Source organism: Natator depressus, chromosome 20 (assembly GCF_965152275.1).
Source record: "Natator depressus isolate rNatDep1 chromosome 20, rNatDep2.hap1, whole genome shotgun sequence".
NCBI classification, from domain to species: Eukaryota; Metazoa; Chordata; order Testudines; family Cheloniidae; genus Natator; species Natator depressus.
Genome location: NC_134253.1, coordinates 4,841,621 through 4,854,654, shown reverse-complemented (window position 1 = coordinate 4,854,654; position 13,034 = coordinate 4,841,621). Strand labels below are relative to the sequence as shown.

The following is a 13,034-nucleotide window of genomic DNA, read 5'->3' as shown; positions in this document are numbered from 1 at the left end:
CCGGGAGGGGGGCCAAAGACCCCTCCGAGCTCCAGCCGCGCCCCAGTGGCTCCGCATCCTCCGCTCTCCGCTGCACCGCACGGGCCCGGGAAACCTCGGCGGAAACTTCCCCCAACTTCTCCTCTCCCAGCTGCGCGTCCTCCCCCGAGCGGGGCTTTTCCTGGCCCCCCGCTGCCTCCCCCACGCCTTGCCAGGGGAGCGCAGCGCGCCGGGCGCCTTTGGAGAGCTTTGGGGAAACTTCCTCCCCTGCGCGGCGCTTGGAGAGGGACGGGAGCCGCTCTCCCTGCCCCATCCCTGCGTGCGTCTGGAGAGACACAGCGCTGCCCGCCGCGCCTCCTCGGGGAGGAGGTGGGGTAGGTAGGGACCCTCCCCTCCCTTTCCTTCCCCTCCCTAACTTCGTGCCCCTTTTGGCTCCAGGGCCGCACTGAAGCGCGGGCAGGAGGAGGGGTCTCCAGCCCTGGGGACGGGGCTCAGGGCTCAAGTTACAGCGCAGCTGGGGGGCAGGGGAGGACTGAGATCGGGGCATATACACCGGCTCCTGGAAGGCAGAGGGGCCATCTAACTGCGGTGCCTTGGCCCAGAGCAGACGGCGCCGCGATTCCGCTGGGGCCTAGGTACCTTGGATTCTCCTGCTGTTTCCAGAAAATCGGGGGGGACTCGGCTGCATGAAGGCTCGGTAGTCACTGGGGGAAACCAACCTCCTCCCTTTTCTCTGCTCCACACACGAAGGTCCTGCATGTCTAACATTTAGACATGTTCAGCTTTGTGGATTCAAGGACTGTGGTGCTGCTGGCAGCCGCCCAGGTCATTTTACTAGCCGTTGTCAGATGTCAGGAAGGGGATATCCGTAAGTTGCACCTTTTCCTTTCTTTAAAATTTATCCTGAAGGGGGGAGAGGGGGAACGGGACACGAAAGCAATGGAAGAAAGAGCGACACACACACACACACACAGAGAAACCGCTGCTTCTGGGAGGGAAGGATGGCCTGGTAGGAGCAAGTGTTGCAGGCCTGGGAGACGTGGCTTAAAAAAAAAAAAAAGTACCTTAAGACCTGGAAAACTGGCCTCCTGTTCTCCCTGTATTTGATTTTGAGCTCAGGGGTTTCCATTGCTCCTCTTTAGATTTGCCTTTTCTCCCACTCTGTACCGTCTCTGGAGTCTGGATGAGGCTCACTGCTGCGCGATGACAAAATACTGATTGGCGAAGAGGCTTGTTCCTATTCATTGTAATGCTTGGTTGCTTTAGAAGAGCACTGCAGTCGTGAGTCCCCTCCTTGCCTATTATTTTGGCTTCCATCCCCCTCCTTGAGTTGATTTCCACCCTGAAAAGAGCTTTCAGAGGAAAATATAACCTGGTCAGGTCAGATCCCACCAAAGGGAGAACAAAATATCTCTCCGCCTCCTGCGGCGGTGAAAGAGTTAATGCAACAAAGCTGAGTGGGATGGGGGGGTTCACAGGGGGAGCCAGACAAAGGGGACATTCCGAGATAGACAAGCCAGAGTCTGAGACTTACAAAGAAAGACCTTTGTACAGCCTTCAGCTTTCCTCCTCATCCCAACCCACTTCTTAGATGGGGCTGGTGTGTAAGGTGCAGAAGAAGTTGATAGCTAACAGACTTTTGGTTTAAGGATCAGAAAGGAAACTCCCCCCCGAGAGACGAGGCCACCTGGAGGATCAGAGGCATTCCAGACACACTAGACAGATTGTCCAACTTCTCCTTCACCTTCCAACCCCGCCCCCCTCCAATCTGAACCCAAAGAGGAAAGCAAGGGGACAAGTGGGGGAGCACATTCCCACTCCCTGCCCCCAACATTTTACCATTTTTTCAATTGCTGCTTTTTGAAACAAAATGATCCTCTTGTGCAATTGTGACATTAAAGTCCGATGCACAGCCAGCCCTTCCCCCTACCCCAGAAAAATTTCTGGTCTGGCATATTATTCAGCCTGGAAGCTGGAAACTTTATTAGGTAGAAAGGATTTTTTTTTTCACTTGTTTGGGCAGGTTTCCTATTGCTTGAATTCCATCCCTGTCTCCATATGCTCCAGACTGTAAATCAATTGCAGGGAGAGAGAGAGAGAGTGCCTGAAAATACCTCCTTGCTTGCCTGCTTCTGGGCCATGCTGTCTTTCCCACAATCAGCCTGAGATTCCAGCAAAAATGAGCTGAAATTCCTTCCATTCAGGCGCAAAGGAGTTGCTAGGCCATTTTCAGTTTGCTTAGTTCCTAACAAAAGGATTGGATTTGTAAGAGTTCCCAGTGAGACACCTCCATCCGACCACATACCAGGCGTGCTGGAACGATTTGTATAGTGGGGGTGCCTAGATCCACTGAACCAGACTTTAAACCCTGGATAGGATGGAAACCGCTTCAAGCCAGGTGGTGCAGCAGCCCCCCTAGCTCCAGCTCCTACAGCACATGCACCCCAAGAGAACTCAGAAGTTGGGGGCTGCACTTTGGGAACCAGTCTATTTGTAGCAATGGGGGATTGTTTCCTTTTCCTATTCCTGGTCAATCGATGCTGATCGGTTCATTCATTCTGTCCTACGTCTGTTGTAAAAGGATGATCTCCCCGCAGGAATATTGATTGTATACCAAAATTTGGCAGAGCGGTTCCTTTAAGCTGCTATCTCCCACCTTGTCTGCCCTCTCTAGTTTAGATTAAAGTATGTTTAGCATCCTTCATCATGTGCTTGGATCCCTCAGGTGTGCAGCACAAGGAATGGGCGTAACCGAGCATGCCTTGCGCTTTATTCTTCTCTGAAGCAAAGAATCGCACCCTGTTTCCCAGGAGAGGAACTTATTTTCTGCTCAGACGGCTTTAGCTCTTTTGGGAGGCTCATCTGCAAAAGTTCTCTCCAGGTCATGGAGGGAACTCAATTCCCCGTTGTGAGCAGTTTGTTTGCATAGGGGAGATTGGCAGCGATGGCTTCCAGATGGAGTTGAAATGCTGCCCTTATTTATTTAAACGGGTTCCTAACAGCGCCACGTGAATCAAGCTCTGTGTGTGCTCGAGAAAAGACCCATTCATGAGAGGAAAGGTCCCCTGGGCTCCCCAAGGTGCCCCAGCTCCATGCACAAAGACCCCCCCTGTCATCTCAACTGCTGCCATCAGGGCTTCAGACATTCACTTGGCTTGGGGGGGGGGGGGGGGGAGAAAGAAACAGATGTCAAAGAGGCACTTATATTTTTTATGGGTCTCCCCTTGTCAAGAACCCCTTCTATTGAGCTGTTATAATTGGGACAATATTATAATGAACTCTCCCAATAACAGTTGGATGCTTGTTTCTTTTGCATTTTTTGTGGCCCCCGCAAGCACCCCCCCCATGGCTGCAACCATTCACTCCCCTCCCCCCCCGCCGCCCTCCCGGGCTCCTTGGTCCATTCATAGGTTTGACTTTGATTCAGTTTGTTTCTCGTTTATGGTGTTTTGATTAGAAAAACAGCCTTTGCCTGGAGAGAATGAGCCAGGGCTGTTGCTCTTTGTTCATCACAGGGTTCGGTCTGCACAGTGCATTCCAGAAGCAGCCAGGGGGCATTTAAAGAATCTTCTTTGTTACTTTTCTCTCCACCTTTTCCCCATTTATATTTTTTTCTGGTGGGATGAGGTTAAACAAAGCGGACTGGTGTAACCCTGCCCCTTCTGGCAGCGCTGAGAAAGGGAATCCAGACTTGATTCGCTTCCCCATCTACACTAGTGTAAATCCAGAGTAACTCTACTGGAACCAATGGAATGACACCCGTGTAGAACTAGTGTGAAACCCAGTTCAGGCCTGGTTGCTGGAAAAAACGCACAGGCCCCTGTAGAAAAGAGACACAGGGGGTTCATGAAGGGGGCACAAGAGGGCTGAGCTGAGCTTGACCAAAGTGGACATAGCTTGTGGCTGCTAAGAACTCTACCTGACTCATGGGCCCAGCTATGTCATCAGTTTCTCTCAGCGAAAGTGACCGCGATGGGAAATTAATAAAGTGCCAGGTGGGAAGCCTTGAACCTTGAGCCGTGTCAATAGCACAAGAGCCCTGGGCCTTCAGGACAGTTCTTCCTCACAGTATCTTCTTGAGGAGGCCGAAGAGCTATCATCAGGCCTCCATGTTTTGCTCTGCTTCTGGAGTGGCCAAGAGATCCATGTACTAATCTGTCAGATGTTGAAGGAAGATGGGAGAACCAGAACCATCCCACCTGGCAGGGAGCTGGCTTGGACCATGAACGTGGGAGGTTATTTCTATGCCCTATTACAATTGGTATGGGATTGCTGTAACTGATGCTGATGGTATGACCCTGTTTCTCTCTCTCTCCCTTTTGGTTTTCTCCCTTTTGCCTCCCCTCCCACCGCGTCTCATTTCCCCCCTTCCCTTCCTTTCCCTTCGGCACAGAGGAGGCAGGCAGCTGTGTGCAGGATGGGCAGAGGTATAGTGATAAAGATGTGTGGAAACCCGAGCCCTGCCGGATCTGTGTCTGTGACACTGGGACTATCCTCTGCGACGAGATAATCTGCGAAGAAATGAGAGACTGTCCCAGCCCCGAGATCCCCTTCGGAGAATGCTGCCCTATCTGCCCAACTGACCAACCTGCTGTCAGCGGTCGTAATTTATTTATTTCCCTTCCATAAATAAATTACTCCAGATAATTGCAAAGATCAATAGCCCCCAATGGATGAGCACCCAGCAAAAGACGGGAACATCCATGGGACCTAGCTAGGAAAGGCCACTTCTCATGGACTCATTTGGGTCTGTCTCTTTGCCTAGGGTGTAGAAGGTCTGAAATAACAGTGTGGTCAAATCACAGATGAGAAGAAAGATAATTAACATAATCAATTAGTCTAACAGCCCCGATTCTAAAGATATCGTAGTAATTACCAAGGCAGCAAGACAAAACCAAAGCTGTCTCTGCCCTGACAGTGAATCAAGTCTCTATGCACCAGAGAAGCCTGATTTAAATCCACAGCCTGCAGATTTCTAAGCCATGAAGGCGGAAACTGGACAGTGCTAAGTACATAGTGCATGGGATTTTTTTTTGGTTTGTTTCCTTAGTATTTAACCACTACACCAGGGTCAGAAATTGCAGGGTGAGCTGAGTAGGAATAGCACCTAGAATAAAGGCTCTCTTGCTGTGATATAAAAACGTGCTTTCTGGTACTAGCAAAGATCAAAACTCCTTTTCTTTTAATTTTCATACTACCTCCAAAATGACCTTGAGCCCAAGTTATGTAAGAACTCCCAAGTTCAAGGGGGTCATGGGTGGTCCTGAGCATCAAAGGAGAGGCCAGGCCTCCATGTAGGTCAGGGTTCTGTGCCTGGCTTTGTAAAAAAACTCAGTTTCCCTAGCTGAAAAATGGGGATGGGTCACAAAACTCTCCCAGCCTGGGGCATAATTTACTCCCATCTGTGAAGTGTTTTGAGATCCTCAGCTGAGGCCAGTAGCTATTTCAGTGCCACTGTTTCGAAGACCTTCTCTGTTCTAGTGCCGTCAAAAGCAGAAGTTGCCTTTTTTAACCCTTTGCTGATACAGGCGACCTTTCCAATGTTCACCCCTCTTTAATTAGGAAATGCCTTGGAGCCCGCAAGTGTCAGCGAAGGGTTGAGAGCAAATGTTAACCTTTTCCCCTGAAATGCAATCATGTTGATTTGGACCTGTGCTGAATGTAGCTTTTAACGCCTGCCTTTTTTGGTCTTTGGCACGCTGGCTTCAGAAGATTTTCCTTGGTTTTGGTGGGGGTTTTTTTTTTTTTAACCTACTTATTTTGTCTGAGTTGCATTATTCTTTGGCTGCTTCATAACCATGCCCCGGTCATTTCTGGAAGGGCAAAGTGACGAGCCCACCTGCCATTAGCAATTTCATTAGCCATTTCATTAGCAATTTTCGCCACCTGCCATTAGCAGTTCGGAAGCCTATTATCCCACGATGCTTTGCATGAAGCCTTGCCTGTATCTGTGAAAGGCTGGCCAATTTACCACCCCTCCAGCAGAGCAGTGACAGCAATACTCAGGCAGTTGGTTGTAGAGGAGAAACTGAGGTTACCCCGATCGCATCCGTCCCTGGCCTCTTATCCAGTGCCTTGTCGTGTGCATCTTTGTGTGCTGAAATGGTGGGTTTCATCATGATGCTGACACTTTCTCTCTCTCTCATTTCAACAGGGCAACCTGGCCCCAAGGTGAGATCATTGTTAGTATTATTCATCATGACCACCAGCGCATTTTCCCTTCTTTGGCCTTTATTACAGTTCCATGGGTGTAGCGTTCCGGATTCTGTTCTCAGTTGACACTGTTGTCAATGAGGAATGACTCCACTGGAAGTGAAACAGAATCAGACTCCAGATAGACACACTAAGTTGTACCATTTTAATTACACCGGCCTAGTTAAAGCGGTGCAACCCGGCAGTGTGGATGCAGTTATACGGGTGCATGCTGAAGTGCTCTGTTCAGTTCTTTGCGGGATTGTGCAGACACACAGGATGGGGATTAGCTGCATTTCTGTGAGGGGTCTAGCAGTGGGCGGGATGCCTAATCACACACATCAGTTGTGTGCAGAATTGTCAGTGTTCTAATTCCAGCTGCTTTGCATTGCAGGGACAAAAAGGGGAACCCGGTGATATTAAAGATGTAAGTTTTAATCTGAGTTTTCTGCATGTCTTCCATTCATTTATTTCCCATAGGGGCACATAGGGTGCTTTGAGAGAATCCTGTGTGAGCGTCCTTCTCAGCTAAGTTTTCCTGTGTTTCTCTCTCCCACCCAGGTCGTAGGACCAAGAGGACCACCTGGACCACAGGTGAGGAGCTTACTTTCTCTATCACATTGTTTGAATGTTTGTGGGCAAAACATTGGAGACTATTGAACTCCTCCTGTCTCACCTGTTTCAGGGACCTGCAGGGGAACAAGGACCAAGGGGCGACCGTGGGGATAAAGGCGAAAAAGTGAGTTTAAGACAAAATAACCAACAGAGAGCAAAAAACCAAAACAAACCAGGGGTTAAAATCCTTCCAAAAGCATCAATGTGGCACATCCCCCTCTTAATATTACTGCCTCGTAACACATGAATAATAGTCTTTCAGATTAAACTGTAATCTCATCGGGGCAGAGAACTTGCCATCTGTGCTGAGGAGGATGTCTAGGGGACTCAGTCATGGACCAGGACCCTATATATCTAAAGCACCATGGTTCCATTATGGTGCTACATTAATAATAACTAAGCTCCATAACAGTGGTATTAATTAAGGTAATTCATGTGTAAAATGATTAATATGTGCAGTGAGTTGCCTACATTCAGATGAATAAAGCACCACACTGGATGAATAATAAGGTTGCTCAGTCCTTAATGCCTGGCAATCTGTCACTGATAATAAATTACTACTCATAACGAATGATGTGTGAGTAACACACACTGTGGGCCATTGACGTGCCGATGAATAAGGCACCACTCTCTATTTATAATTATACTTAATACATAACAATAATGGAGCATATAGAATTCATAATTGATTACAAATAACCAAATGGTAGGGAGTTGATAATATACACTATGAGCCTTTTGCATTCCAAGGACTCATGTCACATCAGGGCGCAGACTGCAGTTAGCTTTTCCTGGGTGTCTGGAGTCACCTTTCTTCTTTGTTCCTTGTAGGGTGCTCCTGGCCCTCGGGGTAGAGATGGCGAACCTGGTACCCCTGGAAACCCCGGACCCCCAGGGCTCCCGGGTCCCCCAGGGCCCCCTGGGCTTGGCGGAGTGAGTATCCTCAAGTGGTTTTTTTTTTTGAACCTTCACATCCAGGACATGTGGCTGCACAGACTGATTGAAAGGGCCTTTGGGAGTGTGTCCCGATACTATATAATTCAGCTGGAGTCACTGATTCGATAGGAATATTTATGTCATTTTAGGGCTCCTATGAAAAATTAAATAACAACGTTTTCGATTATTCAGAATGCAAGACTTTTTATCGGCTAACTTGCTTTCTCCCCATTAGTTGTTATTTGTTTTGCAGCTACTGATCCCCGCCCCCCGCTGTTAGACACTGTGCAGACATTCAGTAATAAAGGCCTTTATTGCTCTAGCATTTCACTGGCTCACAAGTCAATTTCACCTCTGTCCCTGGTCAGTTTCACTCTAGGGTACCCTTTGCACTAGCCCACAGCTGCAGCCAGTGGGAACAAACATTGCTTGGGAATATTTAAAGTTTCACTAATGTTCCTAGTCTGTGGCTTTCATGAGGTAGCCCAAGGCTACAAATACCACAAGGGAATCTTTTAGTACTTCACTTCTGTTCCTGGTCAATTTTACTCTGTGATTCCCATGCACTAGCCCAACCCCGCAGTGATTGATGTGTGTGGAGGGGTAGGGGGGCAGGTAGATACAGGTAGGGTGGTGATAGCTTAAAAAAAAAATCCAAGGAAACATTTCTGTTGGGCTTACCTTGTGCAAGACCAAGCTTATTGTTTGGTGCAAATTTAACTCAATGGTGCCCCATTGAAAGGCGCATTTTAATTACCCCAAATGCTGTGCACTATATTTAGATTCACTGTGCCTGAGTTTTCTAATCTCCTGGTCTTTCAGATGAATGAATCACTTCAGATTTATGAGGAACTCTTGGGCAGTTTTTTTAAAAAAATAAAAACAACACCGAATGATTTCTCTTGTTGGAAAGTGCCCTTCACTTGTGTCTCTGCTACAACCAAAACATAATTAGAGCAAATGACGGTACCAAAATCATTTGGCCTTTTTAAATGATTTTTTCTTATTCTTCAAAGAAATTTCTCCCCTCTAAATATCATCATATAAAAAGGCTGACCCCGAAGTAATAACCGTGAGGAAATTTAAAATGAAATGTCGGAACATTTTGCATATTTACTGCAAATCGATGTCTAGCAAACAACAGGTCTAAAAAACCTCATTTTGATTTTTTCTGAGACACGGAAATGGTTGCTTATCGGGTACAGGGTACAGTGCCTAACGGATCCAAATACTTTACCAATATTAATACTTTACCAAAAACTTTAGGATATCAGTAGTGATCACTTTGCAGCCCGCATGCCCATTGCATGGCTTGACTGATCGTGAAAAAGAATCCCACTCAGATGCATCTGTGCTTTGGTCTTGTTTGCAGAACTTTGCTGCTCAGATGGCGGCAGGATTCGATGAGAAGGCTGGTGGCGCTCAGTTGGGTGTGATGCAGGGACCTATGGTAAGACAGCTCTCTGCTTCCTTTTAGCAACCGGGACACTATGTGGCCTCTTTGTGGGAGGCCTGATATTTAGGGTTGAAGTTGACAGGAGCTGGGGGTTGCTCAGCAACTTGAAAAATCCGGCCATTAAAACACAGCTCGATATTATTATCTATGAGCCAGATCCTCAGCTGGTGGAATTCAGCACAGCCCCATCGAAGTCCATGCTGAGTTTCACCCGCCAAGATTCTGTCCCTATCCTCCTAGCCACAACCCACTAAAATTACTATAAAATGGTTGCATAACCAAGGATTTACTTAGCACACAAGATGACTTAATTGCCTCGGCTTCTGCTCTGCTTGCCAGGGCATCCCAAGTCACAGGCCAAATTGTTTAAATAGACTCTCCTGGGAGGGAAAGTTATAGAACGTTTTGTTTAGGGGTTGGTCTCTGTAACTTTTGGACCATGGGCTGAGGAATGCATGACAGCAGCTACTGTTCTTCAAGATCCCACAAGATTTCCAGCAGGAAATTTCTGCTCTCCAGCCTTTCTTGGCAAGCAGTAAATGAAAAGCAGGGCTTAGTAAACATGGCTACAGTCCAGGAGAAAGCGTGCTGCCTCCCCCCGCCCCCTTCCAAGTAGCTTCTAAAGGAAAAATAGTTCTTGGTGGTGTCTCCGGAGGGGCTGAATATAAGAGGGACGATTTCAGAATCCTCTCTTGCTGAGGGGGAAAGATCCTTGTTCTTTATGGGCCATCAGCTGAAACCTCTCGCCCCCTTTCACTTGGCGGGGGGCTTAGAGATTTTCTTAATGACGGTGATTTTTGTTTCCCAATGTAGGGACCTATGGGACCGCGAGGACCTCCAGGACCATCGGGAGCTCCTGTAAGTGCCTGCTCTCTCAGGAGCAATCTGTCTCGTTGGGGGTAAAATAACATAGCAAATATATAGAGCGTCATTGTTGAGATGGCTAATGAGGCTCCTTTTCTGTATGTTGCAGGGCCCTCAAGGATTTCAAGGCAACCCTGGAGAGCCTGGGGAACCTGGAACTTCTGTGAGTAATCAGCAGCTTTGCTTTGGGCCAAAGAGGCCGTGACCTGGCACAAATCGACATCTCAGTTACCCATGCAAACGGCCAACACCCCAGCTGCACCCGCAAACGTCCCAGAAACGTGAGCTACATTAGAGCTGCCCTGAGGAATTCCAAAAAGTCTCTCCACCAAGAGACCCCGGTGCCAACTTCTCTGAGCAGAAATCACCCTTCTCTGAGTCTCCGCTATGATATCACTGATAATCAAAGCTGGGGTGATAGACTGAGGGAATGCTTAGATTAGACACGTAGGCCGAGATGTTCAAAGGGGCCTAAGAGATTTGGTCACACAGACCCAGTATAACTAATGGGGATTGGGCTTCTAATTCCTGGCGGTGGATTTGAAAAATCTCAAGCCTCGCCTTTAGGCACAGGAGGCTGATGATCAATGTGCTGAATAGAAAGGAAACAGAATTAATGGGACAGATTCTGATCCACACAAAGACCGTGTACACTGCCCTGGCCATGTAAGGTGCCAATAAAGTGGGTGAACATTTAGCTCACTCCTACTTTAAGGCTTCTTTGTCTTGCTCAGGTGGTGTAAAGGGGCCTTAGTGCCCATGAGAATCAGGCTCGGTGTGTGTATCTTAGGGGCACATGGCATGACAAGGATGTGCTCTGATGCTGTACACTGGAGGAGCTGTGTGGTTGGTGGCAGTGATGGTGGGGGAGGGGGAGTTGTAAGTCCAGACGCAGTCGATCACTTTGCATGGCAGGATGACAAAAGGACCAAGGGGCTCAGCTTCGATGGTGATGGAGAGACAGGGGGCAAGGATCTAGGAAGCAGGGGAGCTCAGTCGATGTAATATATGTAGAGGTTGGAATTAGGTATTTGATCCTGTGCCTGTCTCACATTGGTTTGGAGAGACACAATTGGCAAGGCGTGGTTCAATGTGGCTCTGTGCTGATATCACTGTAGCACCTGGGAGCCTGACAGACACTAATGGATGTTATCCTAAAACAGGTAGAGAAAGATAACACCCCATTTTAAAGACAGGGATACTGAGGTACTGGGTTGATTAAGTGGCTTTCCCAAGGCCATTCAGGGAGTCTGTAGCAGAGATGGGAATAGATACCCCCCACCCCCAGGACGGCTGAGTCCTGGACAAGTGCCCTACCCATGAGACTATCCTTCCTACCTATGACCAAGGGTAATTTATATAGTGGGGCACCACAGGCCTTGGTGTTAGATTCGGTCCTGTATAACCTCTACATTAATGGGCTGTTTGCCTCGCAGACCATTAATGTGGCTGGGAGATGAGACTACGGTTGGGAGAGTTGCAAACAACAGTCAGGAACGGGAAAAATTTGTGAAGGAGCCCGGATAGACCTGGAAAATAGCAACATAAGATGCAGTGTGGACAAATGCTAATCCATTGGGCGGGGTGGGAACGATCCAAAGGACTACAGCAAAGGATCATCTAATCCATTCCTCACCATAGCCAGTTCTGGGTCATTCTTTACGCTAACAGGTTTTTTTCCAGTCCTGCCAAGCCGTGGGGCTTTGACTGCTTACCCTGGGAGCATCCTATAACAGATCTCACTATCAGGACATTTCCCCCCCTCCGATGTTCCAACCTGTATTTTTCCTCTTGTTCAGTTTCATCCCATCCCTCCTTAGTCCTCGTACCAGCCAACTAAGGGGAGGGAGGAACTGACCACGTTAAAAGAGAGAGAGAGAGGCAAGATAATCAGCCACTTGGACAGGAGTTTGCAATGCAAACAGGGCGAGCAGTTTGGAGCTGCATCTGCAGAGGCATCCTAGGGCAGGGAAATTAGAACACTTCTCGAATGCTTCCATACAGTGGTTCTTAACCTGGGGGTCACAACCCACCCAGCCCTTGCTAAATGCAGGGAGTGGGTGGATCTATCCGTGGTACTTATCCAGCCCCCATCACGGTAGCTTCTGAGCACCTTGCAATCTTGAATGTGTTTATCTTCACAGCACCCTATGAGGTAGGGAAGTGGTGCCAATCCCATTTTACGGCTGCGGAACTGAGAACTAAGGCTCAGATCCTCAAAGGTATTTAGTCACCAGACTCCCATTGATTTCCCACCTTTGAGGATTCTGGTCTGAGTGACTTGCCCAGGAGGTCTATGCCAGCCCAAAGCGATGAAACCAGTCCTAGATTAGCACCCTAGCCACTAACCATCCTTCGCTGTGCGGGTGGCTAGCTAGATCCCGGCTCAATGGGGGGAGTGGGGGGTATGGAAATAGAAGAGAACCAATGCTCTAGTATGACTTTCCTCAGTTGGGGGCTGAGAGTTATCAGCAAATTGGAGGGAGTTCAAAGAAGATCAGTTGGGTGTAGGTGGCATTGGGTTAAGAGAAATGATTCAAAGAGCTTTGCTGAGCAAGAGCCAAGAAAGAGAGGGAGATAAAAACAGTCTCATGAATATAGTGGTATTGTTTCTTCTGACTTAGACACTCCATAAGCAGGAGCAGCTGTCCTCCTCAGATCAGCGAGCGCGGACGTCAAATCCACAGCTAGTTTATATCAATGTATCTCCATGGATGCCAACTTTGAGTTACACCACCCGAGGATCGGGCCCATTTAGCTTGCTCCAGGGGGGTTATCCCAACGAGGAGCAATGAGAGGAAATTAACAAGGGCGTTAGAATTCAGACAAATGTCAGGAGAAACTTCCTGACGGTGAGATGGGTCAGGGGTGGAATCTTCTTCCACGGGCAGGGGTGGGTATCTGGAAGCTAGGTTACATAAACCCCTAGCAAGTTGGTGCTAAATGGGGTAATGCTACGGGATGGAGTCCAAAACTGGGATCAAGGAATATC

At 48.3% G+C, this 13,034-nt stretch overlaps 1 protein-coding gene across 2 annotated transcripts in view; it reads left to right on the top strand.

The window, feature by feature from the left end:
* Nucleotides 1-232: 232 nt before the first annotated feature.
* The window catches only part of COL2A1 (collagen type II alpha 1 chain), a 64,067-nt gene continuing 51,265 nt past the window's right edge, over nt 233-13,034 (top strand). Inside the window, exons 1-11 of one of the 2 annotated variants that reach the window (XM_074935511.1) lie at nt 233-348; nt 730-847; nt 4,373-4,579; nt 6,134-6,150; nt 6,566-6,598; nt 6,733-6,765; nt 6,857-6,910; nt 7,618-7,719; nt 9,095-9,172; nt 9,992-10,036; nt 10,152-10,205. In XM_074935511.1, coding sequence (XP_074791612.1) covers nt 754-847; nt 4,373-4,579; nt 6,134-6,150; nt 6,566-6,598; nt 6,733-6,765; nt 6,857-6,910; nt 7,618-7,719; nt 9,095-9,172; nt 9,992-10,036; nt 10,152-10,205 — 717 coding nt within the window. In that variant the 5' untranslated portion in view covers nt 233-348; nt 730-753. Of the gene's footprint in view, nt 349-373; nt 848-4,372; nt 4,580-6,133; nt 6,151-6,535; nt 6,599-6,732; nt 6,766-6,856; nt 6,911-7,617; nt 7,720-9,094; nt 9,173-9,991; nt 10,037-10,151; nt 10,206-13,034 lie in introns of those variants that run through there. The other variant, XM_074935512.1, reaches the window with a different exon arrangement.